Source organism: Molossus molossus, unplaced genomic scaffold (genome assembly GCF_014108415.1).
Source record: "Molossus molossus isolate mMolMol1 unplaced genomic scaffold, mMolMol1.p scaffold_m16_p_8, whole genome shotgun sequence".
NCBI classification, from domain to species: Eukaryota; Metazoa; Chordata; class Mammalia; order Chiroptera; family Molossidae; genus Molossus; species Molossus molossus.
The window spans coordinates 49,005,743-49,033,338 of NW_023425402.1; the positions used below are offsets into that span (position 1 = coordinate 49,005,743).

Consider the following 27,596-nt stretch of genomic DNA (forward strand, 5'->3'; position numbering starts at 1 on the left):
CTCCCTTATCTGGGTTTTGCTTCCTGTCATTTCAGTTATTGGCAGTTTGAAAATATTAAGTGGAAAATTCCAGAAATAAACAATTCATAAATTTTAAATTGTGTGCAGTTCTGAGTAGTGTGATGAAATCTTGAGCCACACAAATCTGACCAGCCGGGGACAGAAGTCATCCCTTCGAACAGCATATCCAGACTATATATCCCACTTGCCCATCAATTAATTAGCAGCCATCTTGGTTATCAGACTGACTCATGGTATCACAGGGCTTGTGTTCAAGTCACCCCTATTTTACTTAATAATGCCATATCCACATAACTTATTGTAGTATACTGTTATAATTGTTCTATCTTATTGTCAGTTATTATTTTCTCATTGTGCCTAACTTGTAAATTAAATTTTATCATAGGTATGTATGTATAGGAAAAAAACATAGTATAGGTAGGATCTGGTACTATCTGTGGTTTCAGGCATCTACTGGGGGTCTTGAAATGTATTCCCTTCAAGAAAGGGGAAACCACTGTATATTGAAACTTTCTCACTAAAACTCTGTTTCACAACCTACCAAGTTTTAAGTCCAATAGGGCCTGTTAGGTTACAATGAATGTTTCTGTGACATCAGTGAGCGAATGAGCTCAGTGTAAATGGGGTTGTTCTGGTTCCTCGACTTGGGGCTCTGGAATAACAGAAGTAAAATGTTAACCTTTAGTATGAAAGAATGTTCTCAGTCAGTGCCGGCCTATTTTTAGAGAAGCAAATGCAGCGCCTGCACCTGGGCCCCCATCGAAGCGCACCCCCAGCTTGCACGACTCTGGGCCCCAACAGGCTGCACTTCCTCCTGTGATCAGAGCTCCTCACGTCTGCTTTGCTCAGCAAAGGCAGATATTCCCATTTTACTGTTTTTGTGCCTTTTGCAACATCCCCTGAGGCAGCCTCCATCACGTGTTGTTGCCTGTGCCTGGCTGTCCAGATTATCTTTGGAGGTCCCAATTAGTGTTTGTTACAAAGGTATGTAAGTTTTGAGAAGTTTATTCTTAAACTTACTTTTATGGTAAACTCTGTTCTTTTATTTTTTAAAATTAAAATATAGTTAATACACAGTATGATATTAGTTCCAGGTGTACAACATAGTTATTTAATTAATATACCTAATAAAGTGAATAAGCTCTGTTCATCTTAATAAACATTTTTGCAAAATGCATCATTTTTTTCAGTTACATTGTCTTGTGTTATAGTAGAAATCCTGTACTTTGCACCTAGCAGATGCTTAATAAATGCTAATAGATTATTTATTATTAACTATATCACAAGAGTTTTAAACAGTGAGCCCAAGGGATGATTATGTTGACAATGAACCAAATTACAGGAGCTCAGCAAGATCATTTGGCTTTTCTAGAATATAAAATCTTTAAGTCATTTTAATTTGCACGATATATTTGTCACTATTGTTTTAGAGAAACCGAAGCTAACTTTTCATTTTCAAAGACTGATGAACAATCATCCATTATTTCTTGAAATTGAATCACAGGAAATTGCACTTGTTTTTCAAACCATTTGGCAATTGTAAGAAGCTGCTGGTCACAAAATGCACGTCCAATAAACTGTAGTCCTATTGGCAACCCTTGGTTGGAAAGGGCCATAGGGACACTCACAGCTGGCAATCCTGAGTAAAATTTAAAAAAACCATTAGCTGATTAATTCTCCATCCTAAGAAGCAGAGACCGCTTCCACTTTCCAGTATGAGTAGTTCTATGACAGGATGAGGTTTAAAAAATAACAAAAATTATGATATACATGCTTTTGTACCTTCCTTTGTTCACTTAGCAATGTATGTTGAAAATCACTGTTATCAGGAACATCTTCACTCCTTTTTATAGCTACATACTATTCCACTATGCGGGTTTACCATACTTTACTCAACCATTCTTCTGTGGTTAAGCATTTAGGTTGTTTTCAGTAATTAGGTATTTCACACTATGTCCTAGCGACTTACCTTGTACACGTGTTATTTTTTTTGAGAGGGGGCAGTATTCTGGACAGTTCCTCAGACAAAGAGGACTGCCTTACCAAAGGATAAATAAGTACGTAATTAGATAATGCCAAATTCCCCTCCAAAAGAGTTGTACCGTTCTGAACTCCCATTAGCAAAATGAGTGCTTTTTTTTTATAGCATTGCCAATCCAGTATATTGTTAATCTTGTAAATTTTTTCAGTTTATAAGATGAGAAATAGTATCTCAAAGTAGTTTTAATTCAAGTTTGGGCAGAGAAAGTATAAAACCTTGGGACATCTTGTTATGCCATAAAAAAAGGAAGTTTTCAAAAATTAATGGGTACAGGTCTAAAAGATACATGCAATTTGAAGGGGCTAAATCGGGGACAATTTGAGCACTGAAAATAATAATGATAGTAATTGCTTATAGTACATTGAAGAAAAAAAAAGGAAAGCTATTCTTTAGAGAAGATGGCTAACAGTATGTATAGAAAGAATGCTGTAATTAGAAAAGTCAGGCCCTGGCCAGTTTGGTTCAGCGGTTAGAGCGTCAGCCTGTGGACCAGAGAGTCCCGGGTTCAGTTCCCGCTAAGGGCACATACCTGAGTTTCAGTTTGTCCCCAGCCCCGGTTGGGGTTGTGTGGGTGGCAACCAGTTGATGTGTCTCTCTCATATCAATGTTTTTCTCTCTCTCTTCCTCCCTCACTCTCTCCCGCTCTATCTGAAGATAAATGCAAAAATGTCCTTGGGTGAGGATAAAAAAAAAAAAGTCAGCATTTTGTACTTCTCTAGGTATTAATTCTAATAAGCAGCATCAATGGATGTTAAAAGCGGTTCAAGTTTATTGGGGAATAGAATATTTACATGGTCTCAAAGTATCATCTCACCAAATGCTTATAATCAATAAAAGGAAAAATGTAACTTTACAAGGACAACATGTGCAGTTACTTCCTTAACCAATGGTTCAACTTAGTCTCCAAAAGTGGAGCAAACTACTGTTAACTGTTTCCTGACATGAAGAATACGTAGAATTTCTATCAAAAATGTTTACCTCAACCCAATCTCAAGGAAGCATTATGACAATCATAATTATGAATGGGACATCCTACAGGACAAGTGAACTCGGCTCTTCAAAAAAGTCAATGTCACTTAAAACAAAATGTCAAAAGGTGGGAGATTTCTTATCAGAAATCAGCAAACCAGAAGAAAGTAGTACAATATTTTTTAAGTGCTAAAGAAAATAACTGTCAAAACAGAATCCTATATATAGCAAAAATAATCTTTAAAAATGAAAGGGAAGAAAGCGCAAAGAATTAGTTGCCATCAGATTAGTTGCCTAAAGAAATGGTTCAAAAAATTTATCTAAACAGAAAGGATATGATAAAAAAAAATGAATCTTGATATATCAAGGAGAAATAAACACAGTAAGCAAAAGTATAGGTAAGTACAATAGACTTTCCATCTCCTCTTGAGTGTTCTACATTATGTTTAATGATTGCAATAAAAATTAGAATACAGCCTGATGTGGTTCTAAAAAAACAGAGTTGGGGCAATTTAAAAAGACATAATAAACAAATGTATATACCAGGAGAAAAACAACTTATGAAAGGTATTTTTGGTACAACTGATAATTTATTAATTTAGAAAAGTTTATTTAAATTTAAAATGGAAACATTTAAATATGGACTATATTGGCATATTATTGTATTTATATTAGTTTTCTTAGGTGTGATCATGGAATTGTGGTTATAGAGGAGAATGTCTTCATTCTTGGAAGACTCATAATAAAGGTGAAGTGTTATGATGTTGAAACTTTCAAATTATTCAGCTAAATACTGTGTGTGTGCGTGTGTGCATGTGTGCGTGCGTTTGAAGAGAGAAACAGAGGACAGAGAAAGCAAATGGAGCAAAATGTTAACAAGGGTGAACCCAGAAAAAGGGCATATGGTATTTATCACACTACTTTTCAACTTTTCTGTAGGTCTGAAAGTTTTTAAAATAAAAGTTAAAACGTATGCTATTAGCTGGGCCAGTGTGGCTCAGTGGTTGAGCAACTGATCCCCAGTGTGGGGCAAGCAGGAGGCGGACAATCAACATTCTCTCTCACTTATGTTTCTATCTCTCTCTTCCTCTCCCTTCCTCTCTCTCTAAGAAGCAATAAAGAAAATAAATAAATAAAAATAAAAAAGTATGCTGTTAGGTGGACTGATTCTGAGTATGTGTGTGTGTGGTGAATACAAGTATGTGTGTGCTCACACACACTCACACTTTTTTTTTAAATTCTCAACTGAGGACATTTTTGCATTAATCTTCAGATAGAAGAGGAGGGAGAGAAGGAGGAAGAGAGAGAGAGAAATATTGATGTGAGAGGGACACATTGAGTGGTTGTCACCCACATGACCCCAACCGGGGCCAGGGACAAACTGCAACTGAGGTACGTGCCCTTAGTGGGAACCGAACCTGGGACTCTCGGGTCCACAGGTCAACGCTCTAACCGCTGAGCCAAACCAGTCAGGGCTACACACACACTTCTAAGCATTCCAGAAAGACAAGCAATTGCCTTTAGGACACAATCTAGCTAGAACCTAAGTTGAAGACCACAGTGCTGACTTAAAAATGTTGAGAAAACAAAAACATTCTTGAGGAATCCTCACCTGCCATATTTACAGCCTGTGTAAAAATATCATCCTGGGCACTTCGAGTTCTGTTGTCTTCTTTGACGAACTCCACATACGGCACTGCCTCACGCAAGGTGGTGGGCGTCAGCAAGACATCCACTCCAGAGTTAAAGACATTCACAAAATCATTAGCAATGAGTCGTCTCACTTTCTGGGCTTTGACAAAATAATTCTCATAGTTTCTGTAGGAAAAAATAGATGGTATTTTAGGGGCCTTTTGTCATTTCTTTGAACGATTCTCATACACAAGGCTTGTTAAAGAATCACTGGATTTTTAGCCTTTATGAGCAGGCACCACAGATTCCTAACAAAACATAAAACTGAATTCTGTTCAACTGTGATATCATTTGAAAAGTTTGTAGGTCTGGATTTAATCAATCAGAATTCACTACTTGGTCCAACTCCGTACATATAATCACAAAATATTAACACGCCCAGGGACAGCATTAAACCAGAACATTCACTTTTAGGTGAGGAAAATCAAGTGTAGTAATTAAATGACTCTGCACAGGTTGCAGAGATTGGCAGTTGTAGAGAGGGACTAGACACTGGAAAACACTAGAACTGGGCCCCTGGAGGCTCATTCCAGTTCTCTTTCTGTGATAATGTCTTATTTCCTCTACACTATAATGATAACGACTTATTTCAAAGATTCTGAAGTTCTGAAAAATTCTGACATGTCCTCAGAATGAGACACTATAAACAAGCTCTGGAGATAGAAAGCAGGGACGATGCTGTGTTTGCACTTTTGTATTTTATGGATAGGTATAGCCCAGGATGGAAATGTGCAATTCAAGAAAAGATGTTTACTTTACTGAAAAGGTTAAGGAATTAACCAGACACAAGAGTTACTGTAAGTCAATCGAGCAAAGAAAGGGAAAAAGAAAACGCTCCTAAAATCTTCCTGAAGCTACTAATGAAGGCTGACAAAAGTACTAATTGCTCTAACCTCCATTCCTCCACCTGTAAAAATGGACATCACAACTCCAGTTACTGCAGACCAAATACAACAAGATAACAATGTGAAATCTTTTTACTCTAAAAGAATGCTATAGAAATATCAGATGTCCTCACTATCACTTGACCACAGGGTCTACAGAGATGAATGCAGGCATCACCTATAATTTACACAATAACAGTTGATGGCTTAAATAATATATTAACTGCATTCCCCAAGGCTGAATTTTATAAAAGAACAAATACTTCTGTTTTCTATTAAATTTCTTTGGGCTTTAAATATGGTTCAAAGCAGAACTTCTGCTTCCATCAGTGATGCAGTAATAGATGGCACTTACCCTGCCATATAAAACAACTAGGAAATGAGACAAAACCCTACCAACCTTTCAGACCTCAGACAATAGCATTCAGAAGAGGGAGCTCTGAGGGAAGAGAAGCAAATAAGTGAAAAGCCCTTTGACTTCCCCAGAGTGATGCCCGGAGGCCGTTTTCACACCTGAGCTGAAGAGGAGGAACCTAAACAGAGTTGAAGAGTGGGAGCGGGGCTCTCAGCTAAGAGAACAAGATGGGAAGTCCGGGGAGGCAGACAGCCATGATCTGCCAGAGCACAGTACTGGATAGAAGAAAGCAGCACACAGAGCTCAAGGGATCACCTGAGTGTGATGTGAATATTTATGATCTACTCCCTTCGCAGTTTTCAAGTATATAATACAGTATTGTTAACTATAGTAACTATGATGTACATTAGATCCCCAGAACTCACCCATCTTATCACTAGAAGTTTGTACTCTTAGGCCAACATCTTCCCATTTCCCCCAGCCCCCAGACTCTGGCAACCACCATTCTACTCTATTTCTATGAGTTTGGCTTTTTAAAAAGATTCCAACATGGCCAGTGTGGTTCACTTGGTTGAGCATGGTCCCATGCACCAAGAGGTCTCTGGTTCAATTCCATTTAGGGCACATGCCTGGGTTGCAGGCTCGATCCCCAGTAGGGAGCGTGCAGGGTGCAGCCAATAGATGATTCTCTCATGGATGTTTCTCTCTCTCCCTCTCTATATAAAATCAATAAAAAACATATTTAAAAAAATAAAAGATTTCACATGTGAGATCACAGAGTATTTGTCTTTTTCTTATTTCATTTAGAATAATGCCTTCACAAGATGGTCAAGCAACTTATATTGAAGACAATCTAGGTAGGACTCCTAGTAATTTAGAATCTCTCTTGGAGCAAACAGGTACATAATGAAAGGGAAAACTAAGTTGATTCAATAAAATTTTCAAGAGAAACCAATGTAACTTCCTACTTAAGGCTCTAACAGGAATAAGCCAATAACAGTCAGGGGACATTTTATGAGGCCAAAATCCTCAGGGCTTCCTACTTAGTTTGTATTAATCATTTAACTAGGACATCAATTGTTTGTTTGTTTCTGAATAAAGGAACCAAAAGTACCATCAATAGGCCTTTAATTATGATTTCTAATTCAAGTCATAAGGATTTGCTTCTTTAGCAAATACCTCAACTTATAAGCCCTGTTACTACTATAATGTTGAGTTTTTAAGAATGGGGAAAATTCCTTAGCTAATTCTTACTCTTTTAATAAGAAAAAGTTTCCTGAGAGAATTCTTCCTCTCACCACATCATTAAAACCTTCTCGTCTGGTCGCAGCATACATGGCCTCAGTAGACACATTAATGTCACATCTGTGACCTGAAAACAAAAGAGATAACCATTACTTGGAAAGGAAGTACAGTTTTGGCCGAAAAGCAGACCTGAATTTACATTTGTGACCAATACTAAAATTGGAGGAGATTTTAAGATAACCACCTTAAAAATTGCCCTTAATGGTCTCTCTTCTTCATTTGCCATCTGATTGATCGAGCAGTCAAGACTCAAGAAGAAAATAACCAAGAGAGAAACATCATTTGTTCACTCTCATTTGTTCGTTCGTTCGTTCACTCATTCATTCAAATGTTTACTGAGCATCTACCATGTGCTAAGCACTACATTAGATGAACTGAGAAAACAAAGATAAGATACTGTCCTTTCCAAGTATTCAGTCCAGAAAGGTAAACCAAATATTCAGAGATAGCTGTAATGAATAGTGTAAGCACAATGCTAAAATGACAAATGATTCACTGATTTACTTCTCTAAACAATTAACATGATCTTGGGCAGTAATTTTTTTTGCCACTAATAAGTGAACCTTTCAAATGTTAAAATAACCACCTTAAAAATTGCAAACACAGCCAGCTTACCATATTCCAGCCCGTCAAATCTTGCCATATTTGATGCCACTTCTGAGGTACACAGTACATGGTAGCAGACAATTGAATAACTGGTATGGGGCAGGGACACTTCAATTACTTTGGCCCCCTCAGACTCAAAGAGGTTAGCAGCTTTGGACCAAAGAGATTGTATTTCACTTGATAATTCTGGTACAAGATACTCCTTATTGAAAATAGTTAAAAAACAGAAATTAGAACATCTGTATTGATGACTTATAAAAATTTGTACTCCAAGACTTTTGTCAATACATTAGTAAATTTGATTACATTGTTAGTAGGTAGCCAAAAAGACTGAACTAATTTAAGAGTGTTCATGGAAACAAGCACAGTAGTAAATAAGAGCTGGATATAACACTACTAAAGATTGGCGATTTGGTTGGAGAACTTATATTTGTTAAATGTTCATTATATATCAGGTACTCTGCTAGATGCTTTTCAAAGATTTTCTACTTTAATGCTTTTAATAATCCCATGATGTAGGTGTTATCTTTCATTTTATAAATAAAAACATATAGAGACTAGGGGGGTTAAGTAACTTTACTAATATTACAAAGCAGTTAAGTAGAGGATCTAGGATTCTAAACTAGGTCTGTTTCTACAACCTGTGCTCTCTTTAAATCCTTAAAAGAAGGCAGAGCTATTACCTTAATGGAAGATTTTAAAGAACATAGAATTTCTCTACAGTAGTGGTCTCAAATGGGGGAAATTTTATCTTCTTCCTCACAACCAGGGTGCTCTGGTAGTGTCTGCAGACATTTTTGGTTGTGGGATTGTGGTGTGGTGGGGGTGCTAACTCTAGGGGTAGAGGCAGTGATGTGCTAAACATCTTACAGTGCACAGGACAGTCTCCCACAAGATAAAATGATCCAGAAAACTACTGCTGCCCTGGCCGGCTGGCTCAGTTGGTTGGAGCATTGTCCTGCACACCAAAAAGGCTGCGGGTTCCGTTCCTGGTCAGGGCACATATATAGGTTGTAGATTCAATTCCAGGCTGGGGCCTGTAAGGGAGGCAACTGATTGATGTTTCTCTTTCACACAGATGTTTCTCCCTCTCCCTTCCTCTCTCTCTAAAATCAATAAACATATCCTTGGGTAAGGATGAAAAAAAATTACTGCTAATCTTAAAATAAAAATTAAAGGTCAGTCATTTTAATATATTTACTTTCATGTATGAATTGCACAATTCAAACTGTAATAAATGTAGTAGTAATACTACTAATAATAGTAATGTTGGTAATATTTATTGATCCTTTACTATGCAAAGTATATCTCATACTATGTCCTTTACATCAAGGATTAATAAACCATAGCCCATTAGTCAGATGTCCCTTGCTAGCTATTTTTGAAAATAAAGTTTTATTAGAACACAGCCACTCTTCTGTTTACATATGGCCTACAGCTGCTTTCACACTACAGTGGCAAAGTAGTTATGATAAAGATTGCATGCCCACAAAGCCTAAAATACTTACTAATTGATACTTTACAGAAAATTTTATAGACCCTTGCTTAACATGATTATTTATTTTTATTGAGGTGTAATTGACATACAACATATTATAATGGTTTCAGGTGTACATGATTCAATATTTGTATGTATTAAGAAGTGATCACTACAATAGGTCTAGTTAACATCTGTCACCATACATAAAGTTTTCTTCTTGTGATGAGAACTTTTTAGATCTCTCTTAGCAACTTTCAAATATGCAGTACAGTATTATTAACTGTAGTCGCCACACTCTGTATTACATCCCTGTGATGATTATCTAATTCGAACCTCACCACTCTCTAAAATCAACATTGTTATTATCCTCATTTTACAGACAGGAAAATTGAGCTTAGAGAGATTAAGCCATGTGCTCAGGTCACATAGCTAATAAAAGTGGCAGATCAAGGATTCAAACCCAACCGGTCTGTTTCCCAAATCTCTGCTTTGTATTTGACTTGACAGTATTTCTGTAAAGTAATGAAAGGGAAGAGTTACCTTTGGAATTCCTATACATAGTTTGCTCACATCTGTCAAATTGGGAAGTATAAATGGTTTAAAAGGATCTTGTATTGTGGTAGAATCTTTGCAATCATGTCCAGCCAGTACACCTGTAAAAAAAAATACTTGGGAGTGACAGACATTGTTTTATAGTGAAATTATAATATTTTGAAACTATATGGAATCATGTAAATACCCAACACAGTTGCTGCATCATCCACGCATCTGGTTAAGATTCCTGGCACATCCATTGAATTCACCAGGGGAATGAGACCGTGACGGGAAACTAAGCCGTAGCTTGGTTTTAAACCAACAACCCCACAGTGGGCAGCTGGATTTCTGGTCGATCCTCCCGTATCTGATCCTAAAGCCCTAGAATTTAAACGGAATTCTCTTTAGAAGAATGACATATCTCTAATTACATTTGAAATCTACCTTTTAAAATGTATATTTTTAACTGTATTTCCCCCTAATTATTTAAAAGTAAAACATGCTCATCTCAGAGAATTCTTAAAATATAGAAAAGAGTAAGAGGTAACAAAAAATTCCACCATCCTAGGGCAAACACTGTTAACATTTGGCATATGAACTTCAAGTTTAAAAAATGCTTTCTCTTTCACAGTTCAGGTTATTCTGTAACATAAGTTTCCATCTCTTTTTTGCTTATCATGAGCCTTTTATTATATCATTAAAATTACTGAAAATTTAAAATATGTATGATACTTTATCATATCAGTTAGCAATTCCTAATATTTTAAAGTACATTCTCTTATCAATATATATACAAATCTTATACCTTCCTTTAATGGCAATTTTACAGTACACTTTTACCAACTAACACACCCTTCCCAGAAATTCAGATATTCTGCTACCCCACTCAGAAACACAGATAGAAATATATTTTATTTAAACATCATATTGTTGCCAACTAGGATAATAATTGCATAACAAACTACTTTGTTATAAACACCTTTAAACATAAATCTTTGCCAATATGACAATTTTTTAACTTAGCTTCCAAGAAGTAGAGTTAATGGGCCAAAGAGTCTGCTTATTATAAGCTCTTAATATATATGGTCAAATTACTTGTCAGAAAGGTTATGTCAATGTATAGTCCCAATTACAGTGACTTAGACTGTGTTCAATGTTTCATTATGTTTCACTGAGTACTAGCAGTTCTTAAAATATAGTTAAATTGATAACCAAAAAGTTTTGTTAATGTGTATTCTAAAAGAATTTTTCACATTAATTTGTATTATCCATCTATGAACTGTTTATTGTTTTGCCCAGTTGCCCAGAGAATATATACTTTTCTTATTAAAAACAAACCAAAAAAACCCAAAAAAACTAACCTTGAGGACATTATGCCAGGTGAAATAAGTCCATCACAAAAACTGCAGAGCTTCACTTAAAGAGAGCTACCTAGAGTAGTCCCATTCCTAGCGACAGAAAGTAGAAGAGTGGCTGCCAGAGACCGGGGGCTCAGGCAAATGGAAGCTGTTGTTTCAGTTTTGCAAATGAAAAAAGTTCTGGAGATTGGGTGCACAACAATGTGAATGTGTTTAACACTTAAAAATGGTTAAGATGTCTGGCTGCTGTAGCTCAGTGGGTTGAGCACAGTCCCATGCACCAAGAGGTCCCTGGTTCGATTCTTGATAGGGGCTGTTCAGGAGGCAGCTCATCAATGTTTCTCTCTCTCTCTCCCTCTCTGTCTAAAAATAATAATAATATATATTTTTAAAAAAGGTTAAGATGGTAAATTCTACAATTAAAAATTAAACACATTTAAAAACACTTTCAGAAAAAAAGGTTTCTTAGATTAGAAAAGTGAATATGCCTACTGCAAAAGTTAAAATATTCGCCCTGGCCAGTTTGGCTCAGCGGTTAGAGTGTCGACCTGCGGTCCGGAGAGACCCGGGTTCGGTTCCCGCTAAGGGCACGTACTTCGGTTGCAGTTTGTCCCCGGCCCTGGTTGGTCGTGCAGGTGGCAGCCACTCGATGTGTCCCTTCACGTCGATGTTTCTCACTGTCTCTCTCCCTCCCACTCTATCTGTACAAAAAATGGAAAAATATCCTCGGGTGAGGATTAAAAAAAAAGTTAAAATATTCTATTACTGTATGATATATATAAAGTTTCTCTGAATTACTACCCCCACAAAAATCTACCTACCAATTTTATTTATTTTTTATCCTTACCCGAGGACATTTTTGCATACATCCTCAATTAGAGCGGGAGAGAGAGGGAGTGAAACTTCGATGTGAGAGAGACACATCGACTGGTTGCCACCCACACAACCCCAACTGGGGCCGGGGATAAACTGCAACCGAGGTACGTGCCCTTAGTGGGAACTGAACTTGGGTCTCTATAGTCCACAGGCTGACGCTTTAACTGCTGAGCCAAACTGGCCAGGGCTAGTTATCAATTGTAAATACATTCATCCAGACACTTCCATGCAAATAACATACAGGGTGGGACAAAATAGGTTTACAGTTGCTCATATGAAAATAATACAATAATTAATAAATACTAATACAAGAATTAACTTTCACTTACAACTATAAACCTACTTTTGCCCACCCTATATATACATATATAATGATTACTTTTAATAAAAATAAGGTCATACTACACATACTATTTTGCAACTTGTTTCCCACTTAACCGTGTGTCTTGGATATCTTTCCATGTCACTAGTGCTCTAGCTCATTTTCTTCATGGTGCATAGTAGTCCGAGAATCTTCCCATTTCTAATGCAGAACACTTGACAGTTTGGGACCTATCCAACCTGGAGTTACTCTGGGTCTGTGCTTCTCTTGACTATACCCAGAGTGAAGCTTTGGACTGAACAAGGCTCCTACCAATAACATAGCCCTTGTGTTCTACAGAAAATGCAAATTAGATTACCTTTCTGACCATGTCCATTCGAGATACAAAATCAAACTATTGCTTTCACAATTTCTAAAAGGATACATTTTCTTATTAGGATTCGCTGACAGCTATGTAAAGCAAAACTTACATTCCCATAGGAATTGTGTGTCAAAATGCCATCTTCTCAAAGCTGATTCAGAAAGATGAATGCTGAGGGGTGATGAGGATAGAAAAGAGCACCTAGTCTGGCAGTCCTAACTTATCAGAACTCTCATTAATATTAATGCAGTGCTATAACATTTCACAGAGATAAAATGAAATGGTTTTACTTGTTAACAAGATTTCAGGGAACCTAAAAAAAATATCTGTAGAGTCTAAATCTCCATAGCTCTAAAAAACATAAATAATTTATTGCTTGCAATGCCTCTGAAAGAGCTTAGATTCAGTGGATAATTGAGAAGAGATAAATATAAGAAGAGCAATATTTATTTATTCTTCTTTAGGTGGTTAGGAAATGCTTCGCAATGGGGACTTAGGACATAAAGCATTACTGATGCTTTCTAAACACAAAGCATGACAGCTGAACAAACCAGCTCCCTACAAACTTGAAAACCTTTACTTACTGATAGCATTTTTAGTTACTAATTAATAAAAATACTATTTTAAATATTCTATTGATATATATTAGGAGCATTTTTTTTTCCTGTCCTTTTTTTGGTGGGGGTGGGCGTGGGGTGGGAGGGCAAGAGTCAGAATTAGCCCAAAGGATAAACCACAGCTAACAATTTAGCTCAGCAGCACTAAATATCAGTAAGTAGACACCCAAATAAATTATATAAAAAATGAAATTCAATGAAGTCCATTTATGCTAACTGGTTTATTCTGCAAGATCCGTAAAATCAGGTTTTTAAGATAACTAAATACCATATAGAAAGGCTTTAAATGTTAAATACATAGCATATACATAAGTGTACTGCATAGTTGAGTGTATTTATTTATTTTATTTTTTTTATCCTCACCTGAGGACATATTTTTGCATTTATCTTCAGATAGAGCAGGAAGGAGAGAGGAAGAGAGCGAGAGAAACATCAATGTGAGAGAGACACACAGACTGGTTGCCACCCACACAACCCCAACCAGGGACAAACTGCAACCAAGGTACGCGCCCTCAGCGGAAACCGAACCTGGGACTCTCTGGTTCACAGGCCGACGCTCTAACCCCTGATCCAAACTGGCCAGTTGAGTGAATTTATAAGATATAATTTTGATATACCATTGAACAAAAATAGCTCACTAAAAAATAAAAATACTGAGGTATAAACTTCTCCATTGTTGCAGTTTGCCTATGGTTTATGAACATTTGTATCAGGTTGAATTTTAAAGTACAGATGGAAAAAACATCTCACACAAAGCATGTGAACGCCGATACGGCCGCTGCACTCCCTCCTGAGCTTCCTCCAGTTATAAGCCAATTTGAATCCTCGTTCTCACCATGAGGCTTCTGCTTCCTCTTTTCTCTGTATTGTTTTGAATAACTCCAGGGGTTTTTAACTGGTCCGAATACACCATCTGTGCTCCCAGATCTGAGATGAAGAAGTGAAGCAAGATACTTAATAAAACTTTCATTTTAGAAAATTTTATCTTCTGATTATTTGCTTTCAACACTGTATAATTCACTATAAATTGAATTGGAAAAGGGAGGAAGCCTGTTTAGATAGTTTTCTTTAATTAGGTGGTTGAGGAGGTGAAGGCTAGAAAGTAAGAGCACTTGTAATAGAAAGTAAACTAGTCTGCTAGGAAAGGAAAAGTTTTATCCCAATTGATCATTTAATTTAGTTTAAGATGATATCCCTTGTAAATTAAGGTCTTCCAGTTGAAGAGTGTCACAAACATTCAAATAGTAAACAAGAAGTCTTTTAAAGGAACCCTTCTTTAAATTTTTTTTTTTTTTATCCTCACCCAAGGATATTTTTCAATTTATTTTCAGACAGAGTGGGAGAGAAAGAAAGGGAGAGAGAAACATCAATGTGAGAGGGACACATCGACTGGTTGTCTCCCACATGATGCCAACCAGGGCTGGGGACAAACTGCAACCAAGGCACGTGCCCTTGGCCGGAATCAAATCTGTGCCTCATTGGTCCATGGCCGACTCTCTACCACTGAACCAAACCAGCCTGGGGAAGGAACCCTTCTTTTAATTAGAAGTTTTAAGAAAAGCATTATAAGTGAAATGCTAATAACTTATTTTTTAAATTTTGAAATAATTTCAATCTTACAAAAAAATAACAAATAAAAATAGCACAAAAAGCACTTTAACACCCTTTAGCCAGATTCACCTATTGTTAACTTCTCTACCTCATTTGTATGTATGTACACACATTTTTTTCTGAACCATTTAAGGGTAAATTATATTGCCATGGTCCTTTACTCCTAAATACTTTAGTATGTATTTCCTAAGATTAAGGGTATTCTTTTATATAGTCATAGTATAGTTACCAATCTCAGTAAATTTAACATTAATATAACACTTTTATCTAATTTAATGTATGTAATCCAATCTTGTCAGCTGATCCAATAATATCCTCTTTAGCATTTTACACCCTCCCAGTACAGAATCAGATCTAGAGTCAGGTACTGCATTTAGTTATCATTGTCTCTTAAGCCCCATTTTTTAACTTTTTAAATCATTCACCAGCCAATGAACATTGAGTTATTTCTAGTTTTTGGCAATTTGAATAAAGCCACAATAAATATTGTACTGAAAGGCCCTAGCCAGTGCTTTTGTGTAAACACAAGTCTTCATCTCTTGAATAAATACCCAGAACTGAGATTGTTGGGTCATATGGTAAGCGTATGTTTAACTATTTTCCAAAATGGTGATATCATTTTGAATTCCCTACCAGCAATGCGTGAGAAATCCAACTGCTCTGCATCCTTGTCAGCACTTGATACTGTCATTTTTTAAGCCATTCTAATAGGTGTATGTATCTCATTGTTTTTAATTTACATTTCTCTAATGTGATACATTTTTATGTGTTTATTTGCCAACTTTATATCTTCTCTAATGAAATGTCTGCTTATATCTTTTACCCACTGAAAGAAAACCGAAGTTGTTTTCTTATTTTTGAGTTGGGAAAGGTTCATTATACTGGATGCCAGTTCTTTCTCAAATATATGTGTTGCAAATACTTTCTCTCAGTCTGTAGCTTGTTCTTTAGAGTTTTTTTGTTTTTTAATTCTCACCAGAGGATATTTTTCCATTGATTTTCATACAGAATGGAAGGGAGGAAGAAAGAGAGGGAGAGAGAGAAACACTGATGTGAGAGAGCCACATCAATTGGTTGCTGCTGGGGATCGAACAGCAACTGAGGTATGTGCCCTTAATCAGAATCAAACCTGTGACTCTCTGGTCCACAGGCTGATGCTCTAACCACTGAGAAACCGGTAAGGGCTGTTTTTTTCATTTTTTAAACAGTGTATTTCAAAGTACAGAAGTTATAAATTTTAATGAAGTCCAATCTATTAATTTTTTTATTTTACAAATTATACTTTATGTGTCCCAAGAAATCTTTGCCTAACTCAAAGTCACAAAGATTTTCTTCTATAAGTTATAGGTTTTATGTTCTTTAGCCTCTTTTAATTTGGAACATTTTTACAACCTCTCTATGGTTTTTTGATACTGACATTCAATAGAACATTTCTCATTTCAGATTTGTCTCTTTTTTTCCTTGTTATTACTTTCAGTTATACATTCAAAGCTGGAAAACGGCATAGATAAGGGAATCACATCTGGAGGAATACAATGTTCACTTCACTCTCATTGATGGTATTTATTTTGATCAGCTGTTCAAGGTGATGTCCTAATAACCTATGTTCCAGTTTACTCCCATAGATGAATCCACTCAACATGTATTTACTAAATGCCAAGATAATGAAAAGATAAGCCAGCGATTGCAAATCACCTGTATGATAATGGACTTGAATCCAGATATATGAAAGAACTCTTACAATTCAATAAAACAAATAACCCAATAATAAAAAAGGGTGGAAGGCAAAAGATTTAAATAGATTCTTCACCAAAGAAGATACATGGGTGGCAAAACATATAATGTTTCACATTATTAGTCACTGGGGAAATGCAAACTAAACCCAAAATGAGATATGACCATATACCTATTAGATAGCAGAACATAATCTCACAGAGAGACTGAGAAACCAGCATTAGAGTCTTCAAAAAAATCACCTCACTACTTTCAGGAAACTACATAATGAAATTAAAGACAGATGGAAGAAGTACAAGAGACAAGCATTTCCATTTTACTTACCCCATAGCAAACTCATCCAAGTTTGTTTTTCCCATTAGTAGAGCTCCCTGATCCAACAACTTCTGAACTACTGTGGCATTATAAGGTGGCACATACCCTAAAAAAAATTCAGTTACTTTTATTATAGGAAAGAAAACAGTGAACATGTAAATCATATTGAAGAAACAAGATTTTAAATTGCAATTAAGAAATTTGTATCAGCATGTGCTAATTACCCTTAATTTGATTAGTAGGTTGTACTTTCTTCCAAAAGTTATGTTTTCCAAAGACAGTCTATATTCACTATTTTTATAATCTAAGAACACTGACTTTAACAGTACTGCAAAATACTGAATGACAGTCAGAGTTGTACCCAATTAATTTTAAACTAATCACAAATTATATTTTTGCTCATTGTACTTGATGTTTTCTCAGATGATGCTTTATCACAGTAATTTCTATCCATTCCCTGTCAGAAATAAATTTTTATTGTTAATTAAAATTTTCTGTATCTAGTATATATTCTAAAACAATTAACAGTCCATCTGTCAGAGGAACCGAGGCACATACCTCAGAATATTACTTATAGTATGTAGTACTCTGAATAACCTTTTTCCATTTCATTTTCTTCCAAACATTTTGATAAACACGATTCCCTTTTCACTTACTAAACTGTAAAGAATGAAACTAAGTATCATAGTACTCAGATAAGTATAAGAGGTAGAGGAGTCAGAAAATAAAAAATAATGGACAGTAGAGGCTAACAAATCCTCACACCATCCTCAAGAGAGGGGTAATGACAGCCACTTCACACTACTTTCATATCAATGAGTGGGAGTTAGAGGTCGCACAGTGTGATTGTGGTGATCAGTTACTGAGGCTTCCTAAACAGGATTGCTAAAACTTCCTAAATAAGATTCATTGGTTAGAGCATTGGCCTGAGCACCAGATGGTCACATGTTCAATTTCGGTCAGGGGCACTACCTAGGTTGCAGGTTCAATCCCTGGCCCTGGTCAGAGAGTGTGCAGGAGGCAACCAATCAATGTCTCTCTCTCTCATCCCTCCCTCCCTTCCACTCTCTCTAAGAATCAATGGAAAAAATATCCTCTGACGAAGATTAACACATACACACACACACAAAAGATTCATGAACTAAGCTGGGCTACCTCTGAAGAATAGTTCTGCATTCTGAAAGAGCAAAGAATAAAAAGGTAATAGTCCATCCTAATTATCTCCTTTGCAGACATAATTAGTCTGAGAATATCTTGGTGCTTTAGTATCTTATCTTTAATTTAAACTAAAAAATTCTTATTTTTTAATAAAACTATTAATGCTGTGATCAGTTAAATTACCTTTCAGCATGTTTGATGCACACGTTGTCTCAATGCCAGACGTGCTAAAGTTGTCTTTTACTGCAAAAGGAATTCCGTCTAAATCCCCAAGGGACTGACCTGTGTTAAAAAGCCAAAAGAATAGAAGATGTATCTAATTCAAGATATAATGACATATTAATACTTGTTGTCATAATAACTATTAGTTCTTGGTAAGAATTCTTCTTCAGAAATAAAATTCATGTTAGAAATTATTGCAGTTGGACAGTATAAAGCATCACATATCCAATTTCCTCGTTTTTATTATACCTCATGGTAAACTCTTTAAATAACAGAATGCTTTATGTTAAAAGATTCACTTGCCAAATGGAGACTGCTACATCCAATTAAACTCTTTAAGGATATAACAATAAAGAATAATTCAAAGTAATTTACCTTTCTTATATCTTTCCTCTGATTCTTCAGCTTGCTTTAAGGCCCCCTCTTCTGATACAGTAATGTAAGCATTTAGAAACTTGGTCTTCTTGATAAGGGAGAGACATTTTTGACAGAGCTCGGTTGGAGTAATTTGGCCTTGTTTCAGTGCTGCAGAAACCTATAATATATACAATTGAAAAACCCTTTACTGAGTCTGCAGATGTTTCAAATATTACAGACAACAGGCATATAGAGTGGTTAACTATAAAATTTTGAAGTAAGGCTTGAATTCAAAACCAAGAGAACCTGTCAACTCTATACTTAGTGTAGTGAACCAGGTTAACACCTTGATCAGCTTGAGGATGGTCTGGAGGACACCACATTCATAGGCCTGGCTAAGTCACTGTTTCTAAGCCAGGCTTGAACAAACAAGAGCAAGGGTTTAGGTAAGCCAGCCTGCCCAGGGGAAGCAGAGGTCCAGCATGGGTGAAGCACAGGTTAGGGTAGATTGCGTACAGAGAGTAGCTTAGCTGCAATGAAGGCAGTCCACAGAGAGAAAAGAGAAATGAATTAGACAACGCAATACAGGACTTCATGGCTCTAAATAAATGATCTTTATTAAATAGATCTTTATATCTACTGTACAATTCAAGCAAATACCATTACCCATTGGGAGAAACACGTAGAAAAATACGAATTCCAAAGCAAACAAACTTTTCTGAAATCTGGTCTTTGCTGCATTAGGAAGGCTGGTAAAGAAAGCATTAAAATAAACTGTACTACAGTGACCAGAACCTGCATATTCATAGTAAGTGAAGCCTGTGGTGGTGATAATTATTTAATACTTCCTATAGAAGTATTAACTACATACTTACCAAGTAAAATAAATGAATAACAAGAAGTCAAAGATAATACCAAATATTTGGAGATAATACAAAAAGAGAGTTGGATAAGATGGGAGCTCAGAGGTAAGGGGGATGGGGAAGAATATTTATTGAGTATTTACTAAGAGCCAGGCATTGTTGTTGGTTTTATATACATTATTATTTCATTAACCCTTAAAACAACCACAGAAGTTAAGTATTATCAACATCATTTTAGAGATGAAGAAACTGAAGCTCGGAGAGGTTAAGTGATTTGTGCAAGATCACACAAATAGTAACAGGTAGAGGTAATTCTTTAACATATGTTCTTTCACTATTTCTCTCTGCACCAGTGGAAGCTTCTTTTGTCCTCTAAGGTGCCTGTACTTTCACATGTCCTAAACAGGTCAAGCAATAGGAGTTTGCACTTGGAGGGAAATATGCAAATGATCTGCCTTCAGCCATTGAATAAATCATCAGAGCAGTAGTGTTCTTAGGGCCGAGTGTTTTAATGAGAAAAGCTGTGGGAATAGGCCATTGAGAGGACCTAATGCTGATGGACAAGAGGAGGAAAGAACTGCCATGGGGGAGGCGGGGGAGTGACTGAGGGATGGAGAGAGGCAGCTGGGCGTCACTTAAAGGAGGTGACCTAGTAACAAGAAGAGATACTCCTGTTCAATAATTTGTATGAAATGTTAACTCTTTATAAGAAAGGAGCTGGAGAGAAATAAAAAGACAGCAGTATGTTCTAATGTTGTAAATATGGAGTGTGAAGAAAGGAGAAAGTGGTAGGCTGTGAACAAGAGAGTCAGAACTAGCAAAAACCCAAAGCTAGAGAAAGAAGACAGAGAGGTATATAGGCAGACCTATTCCATGGCAAAGTTGTAAGTTAGAAAAATTATGTCTGCCACTTTCTCTCCTTCTTTGCCTCAAGTTCCCTAATGCCCACTATCCTCAAGCTGCTTCCTGACTTGTGAACTGGTGTGAGAATAAAAAACAGTTGTAAAACATGAGATCACCTAGGAGCACTCATTTTAAATGGCGCTGATCATCGTTAGGACCATTTTTAGGAAATCCAGATTTGAGAAAATCAGTAAGGGAAATGGAGAGGAGAAATGAAACAAAGATGATAATGAGCTAGAATGGACTGAGCATAAGGAACATGAGATATAAATAGTACAGCTGTCCTGGGACAATACTAAAGGTGTCATATCTGAATATAGGATGAAATCAAACATAAAACTTCATGTTAAAAAACAAATTCTCCCTCCCTAGTGTTTTCCTCTAAGGAAACGAGGCTTTACCTTGAGGCCACTGCTTCTCCTGCAGATCTTCCAAGGGATGGCTGTTTTAGCTCCTCCCTGCCATGCACCAGAGTCCAGAGGAGGAGGGAAAAATGTGTGGGTGGGCTTCCTCCTCAGTCCATAATGCCTTTCTCTTCCCTCTTCTTTCAAAACCCCAACTCATCTGAAGCACAAGCCTTGGAGGTGATAATACTACCTTCACTGGTGTAGTTTGGTACCATTCCGAGTCTCCCTACTACTCCTTTTCATTCATTGAAGATTTTGGCATTTGGCTCACTGTAATCTTCTTTACTATGGCTCCTGTTGCTACTTTTGTCGAATTAAAATTTCAAGGCATGTACACTGACACCTGGCTTCTCAGTTCTTGACCTCACCCACATGGTCACAGCCCAGACTACATCAATCCAGTATCTGTATGTATAACCTCGCAAACCTTAATTCTGGTTATCCCACACCTCCTGTCTTTTAAGCTCATTTACTCTATTACCCACAAAGTTAGCAAGACAATGGGGATCTCAGTTCTAAAACCACAAGGAAACAGATTCTACCAATAAACCAACTAGGACCCCGCGACTTAGGATGAAACCACGGCCCTGACACTTTGATTTCAGCCTTGTGAGACTCTAGGCAGGACCCCAGTGACTCCCCTCCTTCACTCCTGGACTACACAACTGTGAGAGGATAAGATTGTGTGTGTTTATGTGTGTATGTTTAAGACTGTACTATTTTAAGATGAAAATTTTATACCAATTATGCAGCAATAAAAAAGTAATATACCTTCTGAAGTAAATTAAGAAATCCTCCTCAGGAACCACTCTTCTTAGAAACCAGGGGAAAAGAAAATTATAAACACACAGAATCTAGTCATTCTGTCCCTGTCACAAAATTATTATTAATTATAGCACTTAGTCCTAGGCATTATCCTAGATGCTGTATATTTCATTTAATCTTGACATCCACACTAAGGGGCTGATATTATTTCTATTTTAAAGATAAATTAATGAAGTTCTGGCTTAGAATCACATAGCTAGAAAAGTACAAGCAGAGCTGGGATTCAACCAAACCTGATCTTGTACCCAAAGTCCATGCTTGGGACCACTATACTCTACAATTCTCTGTGCAAGGGATGAAGCGTTTACTCCTCTGTAACAAAGTGGAGAACATTTTAATAGCTTTACAAAGAGCATCAAAGGCTCTTCAGAAAAGAACTGTATTTAAAAAAATGTCTTGATAGGATGTCTATTTCCCTCTCAGCGTTTTCCCCACAGCCCAGACACTGCAGTCAAAGTAGAGCTGTGAAAAATGGCGCCTGTACAGCAGCCTGCACGCTGTGGTCAGGGTTGAGCCTCAGTCAGCCAGCCTGAAGGTCAATCCCATCCACAAACAGGCCAACAATAATCAAGACTCAGTTACAACAGGCCCCACAAGGGACATTCCCAGAGCACCCAGCTCAAGAGATCAAGGAGACCGCACCACTGGGTCCCACAGAATACCTACTACATAAGGCCACCCCATGAAGACTCAGATTCATAGTTGTTCTATCTAACACACGGAAACAAACACAAAGAGATAGCTAAAATAGGGAGACAAAAAAACAGGGCCCAAATGAAAGAACAGGAGGAATCTCCAGAAAAAGAGCTATAAGAAATGCAGGCAAGCAATTGATCAGATATAGAGTTCAAATAATAGTTATAAGGATGTTCAAGGAACTTAGTGAGAACTAAAACAGCATAAAAAAGGTCACAGAAACCATGAAAAAGAACCAGTTGAAAATGAAGAATACCGTATTTGACATCAAGAATATATACGTTGGAAGGAATAAAAAGTAGATTGGATGAAGTACAGGATTGAATCAGTAATTTGGAAGACAAGGGAGAAAAAACACAACCAATCAGAGAAACAAAAAGAAAAAATATTTAAAAATAATAAGGCTAGTTTAAGTGAACAACATGAAGTGTGACAACATCCACATCATAGAGGGTACCAGAAAGAGAAGAGAAAGAGCAAAGGATCGAGAACCTATTTTAAGAAATAAAGACTGAAAACTTCCCTAACTGGTTAAAGCAAAAAAAAAACCAAAAAAAAAAAAAACCACACAAGTCAAGGAAGCACAGAGAGTCCCAAACAAGATAAACCCAAAGAGGCCTACACCAAGACACATCATAATTAAAATGGCAAAAGTTAAAGACAAAGAGAGAATCTTAAAATCAGCAAAAGAAAAACAGTTACTTACCTACATGAAAGCTCTCATAAGACTGTCTTCTGATCTTTCAACAGAAACATTTCAGGCCAGAAGGGATTGGCATGAAATAGTTAAAGTGATGAAAAGCAACGACCTACAACCAAGACTATGTTACTCAGCAAGGCTATCATTTAAAACTGAAGGAGAAATAAAGCACTTCCCAGGCAAGAAACACTAATTTGAAAGAATATATGTATGCCTATGTTCATAGTAGTGTTATTTACAATAGCCAATATATGGAAACAGCCCCTGCGCCCAACAGTAGATGAGTGGATAAAACACCTGTGGTACATTTATACAACGGAATACTACATGGCTGTAGAAAAGGACATCTTACCTTTCACACAATGGAATACTACACAGCTGTAAAAAGGAAATAAAAAAATCAGGCAGCATGGATGGATCTGAAGATTATTATGCTAATTGAAATCAGCCAGTCAGAGAAAGGCAAATACCATATAATCTAACTTATAGTGGAATCTAATGAACAAAACAAACTGATGAACAAAACAGAAACAGAGGCATGGATACATGGAACAATTTGACAGATGTCAGAGGGGAGGGGTGGGGGAGAGAGGCTGGATGAAAAAAGGTGAAAAGATTAGCCAAAGAACATATATACATAACCCATGGACATAGTATGGTGATAGCCAGAGGGAAGGGGTTGGGGGTAGGGTGGAGCTGGATATAGGAGTGCAAAGAGGGGGATAGAGGAATCTGTAATAGTATCAACAATAAAATAAAGAGAAAAAAATGTCTTGATAAGTGCTCAAAGTATCACAGAGCCCTTGAAGGCTGAGTGTCCAGTTGATTGGTACTCTCTTTAACTCACTCATCTAACATTTATGCTATCTCCATTGTTCCAAAAATCAGCATGTCAAGATCACCAGCAACCTCCATATTCCTCTATCTAGCAGTCACTGTCCAGCCCAGCAGCATTCAACATATGAGATCTCTCTCCTTGAAGCACTTCTTTTTCACTTGTATTTCAGGATACCAAGTCTTCCTGGTTTTCCTCTTGCCTTACTGGACAGTCCTTCAAGTCTCTTTTGCTGGTTCTGTTCCCTTTTGCTGACCTCTAAATGTTGTCAAGTTTTAGGCTTTCTTCTATACCCAACTTTCCAGGTGATCTCTTCCTGTCATATAGCTTTAGTTACCTTCTATACTCTTGCCAATTTATAGCCTCATACCTAGTCATTTTCTTGATCTCCAAACACCTACATCCACCTGCTTCACTGACATCTTTACTTGGATTATCTAGAAGGCATCTCAAAATTACCATTAGAAATTTTGGTAACCTTCTAATCTCAAACATGCTCCCTTTGGGGTCTTTCCCATCTTGACAGATGTTACCATTTCTCCAATGTTCAGGCCAAAAACTTAAGCATCCCTCTTGATTTTTCTCTTTCCCTTAAACTCTGTATCCAATCCATCAGTAAGTCCTGATTTAAAAGGCAATACCCACTTCACATCACTTCTACTCCCACCACCGTATCCATGCTGCACTTATCTCTTGCCAAAGCATAGCCTTCTAATTTGTCTTCATTCTTCCTCACTTATTTTCCTAGAGCCCAAAATCCTTAATAGTAAGCCTGAAGGATCTTTTTACATTTTAAATCAGATCATGTCCACAAACTGATCACTTTTCACGAGGCTTCCCATTACATTCAGAATAAAATCCACACTTCTTACTGTCGCCTAAAAGGTTCTCCATGGTCTGGCTCCTGCTTATGTTTTGAAACTCATCTCCCACTCCTCTCCTCATTCACTTCTTCCTGGGTATGTTGGTTTTCTTGTTATTCCTTGAACATGTCAAACCTGCTCTTGCTCTTGCTTATTGTTTTCTCTGCCTGAAACACTATTCTCCCAGATCTTCCCAGGGCTCACCCTTCATATCGTTTAGGTCTCTATTAAATATCACCTCCTTAGTCAAAAAACCTTCTCTGACCACTTCCCTGACTCCTAGCAAAAACATCCAGCTCCCCGCTACTAGTTCTCACACTATAGTCTGTATTACCTACTTAAAAAAACGTATTCAATGCCCGATTTCCCATACTACTCTAAGTATCGTAAGGGCAGGAGCTTCTGTCTTCAACGTTAATCCTGAGTGTCTGAAATATTAAGTTTAATGAATGAATAACGGAGTTATTTAAAATTTGAAATCAATTTTCCCACAAAACAATAATTAAATGTTCTTAGGCTAGGACCCCCCCCCCCCCAAGAAACCTATTAGATATATAATTAAACTTTAGAATGAAAAATATTAGCCTGGTGTCTGGCTCCTAATAACAATGGGGTCATGCCACAAAAGAGTAAGGTAAAAGACTCCTCCCCCTTCCTGAATGTATTTGGCTAAAATTTACAAATAGGAGTTTTACCTCCCATTTGGTACTTTAGCTCTTTTTAGTGCTTCCTCCCAGGGCTCCTCTGTTGCCCTAAGCCTTCACGTATGTCCCCCAAACTGCCTCAAAACGCCATAGTTTTGAGCCCTTCCCTTAATTTCCTCCCTAGCAAATTTTCCCTTTCTTCAATTGATTATCTCAACTAGGGTGTGATGGAGAGAAGTTTGATTGAACTATTATAATTTACAACAATGAATGAATAGATCATTCAGCCTTTCCAGACATCTCTACATATTTAAATAGAATGTGTACTAATTAATCTCAATTGGTAGAAATAGGGGAAATGATACAATGATATGGAGAAAATAAAGAGTGGACAAAAGATATATTTTCGGTTGGGGAAATAACCACCAAATGTTTTGCACACAGTATCAATAATAATTGTTAAAGGAGTGATTAACTGAGAGCAGTCATGTCAAGGCAATCTTCTGTCTACCCCCGGGGTCAGTTCCTCTAGTGTTTTTTATATCCCCTCAACATAAAAGCTGTTTTTCATGATGCCTCACTCAACAACATGAGGAAGGGGTGGCACATAAAAGATGGAGCCGAATGGCAAAGGACAGAAAAAGAAAATATCGCATTTTTTCAGTTGTATTTCATTTTTAAATAAGTTTTCCTTTTTTTTTTTTTTTTTTTTAGGAGTTTTGACTAACAGTAAAGGTCAGATGCAATTAAAATGGTAAAAATAAATTATTATTTGGGGGAAGAACTATTTATTATTTAAAGCCTGTGGACTTAAAAAGTTCTCATAATTCACAGCTTTGTAAAAGGCTGCCAGGTTCGAAGAAAAGACTTTCCAGGTGAAGATAAAAGGCAGAGCAGGTCCTCAATCCCTACTTAACAGCAGAATCACCTGGAACCTTATTAAAGCATATACTCTGGGCTTTACCACGCAGATCTGCCTCAGTGGGGCACAGCTTAGTTTTAATAAGGGCCAGAGGTGATTCTGAGAGCAGTGTACTTGCAGACAGTTATAAAGGCTGAGAGATCTAGGCCAGGAAGCAGACCTGAGTTAAAACCCTGAAAGTGAGAGAACAGATTCCAGACAAAGTTTCAAGGCAGAATTAAAAGGGGTTAGTGATTTACTGGACATTACAGATGAAGAAGAACCTAAGGGCAACTAGGATAACAGTTGTCCCTTTAATAACAGACTCTTAAGAATTCAGAAATCAGGTTTTGATTCTTTTTTCTAAGATGGAAGTTGAGAGGTAAGAGGTGCTCCTGTTACAATGATGAAGTCAACTTTGATTAAATTGAGTAAGGTGCTAATGGGACATTTGTTAGTGCTGTCCAGAAGACATTTACAAATACAGCCTAGATTTATGACGTCCAGGAAACGGAGACAAGGATAAAGGAATCACTGGTATCTGTTATAGCTAAAGCCTAGGGAATGCAAATATCAAGGGGATGAGAACCAAAACAATTAGTTTGGCTTTTGCAAAGGACAGAGTTTCTGGGCTCCGTAGAACAGCATCCAACGAGTGTCGGGGACAGAAGGGAGGCTGAAAGAGAACCGGTAGAGCCCCGCTATGACAATCGGGGCCTGACCCAGCCTGGGCAAACGTCTAATTGAGAAGCCGGTGTACACCTCCACCCCATAGCTCTGCGGTACAGAAGTATCCCCTGCTAAGGTCGTAACTCTAGAACCGGTATAGAGAGTACAACCGAAGGACCCACAGGTCCGAATCTCCAACCCAGTTGCAGGGAGGTAGGCGACGAGGCTGACCGAGATGCGTGATCAGGCCCGGGGACTCCATGTCCACGGACTCCGTGAATCTTTCCGACCTCCCTCGGCCCTCAGCAGCCAATTCCACTCACTTCTCGGAGGGTCCGGCCCAGCATGGTCCTCGTGCCCAGCCTGCCACCACAGGGGCCAGGTGAGAAGGAGGAAAAAGGAAGGTCAACAACTGCTATCGGTATTACATGGGCGCGGCCATCTTTGCTCGTCACTGAACCTTTCAGCACCG

At 37.4% G+C, this 27,596-nt stretch overlaps 1 protein-coding gene across 5 annotated transcripts; it reads right to left on the reverse strand.

Moving 5' to 3' along the window:
- Positions 1-27,576, reverse strand: QRSL1 (glutaminyl-tRNA amidotransferase subunit QRSL1). 5 transcript variants are annotated; one of them, XM_036249232.1, is made up of 13 exons: positions 27,448-27,576; positions 18,837-18,996; positions 18,423-18,521; positions 17,091-17,187; positions 14,172-14,348; positions 10,093-10,268; positions 9,894-10,006; positions 7,883-8,075; positions 7,217-7,334; positions 4,644-4,849; positions 1,650-1,660; positions 563-673; positions 1-23 (listed from the first exon to the last, which is right to left on the reverse strand). In XM_036249232.1, exons 1-12 carry the CDS (start codon positions 27,469-27,471, stop codon positions 593-595), a joined length of 1,455 nt encoding a protein of 484 aa, XP_036105125.1. In that variant the 5' UTR covers positions 27,472-27,576; the 3' UTR covers positions 1-23; positions 563-592. The 5 variants fall into 5 exon arrangements, 4 of the variants coding, with proteins under 4 accessions (XP_036105125.1, XP_036105124.1, XP_036105126.1 ...); XR_004957803.1 differs by lacking the exon at positions 1,650-1,660; XM_036249231.1 differs by lacking the exon at positions 1-23 and having other exon boundaries at positions 427-673.
- Between the last annotated feature and the right edge of the window lie 20 nt (positions 27,577-27,596).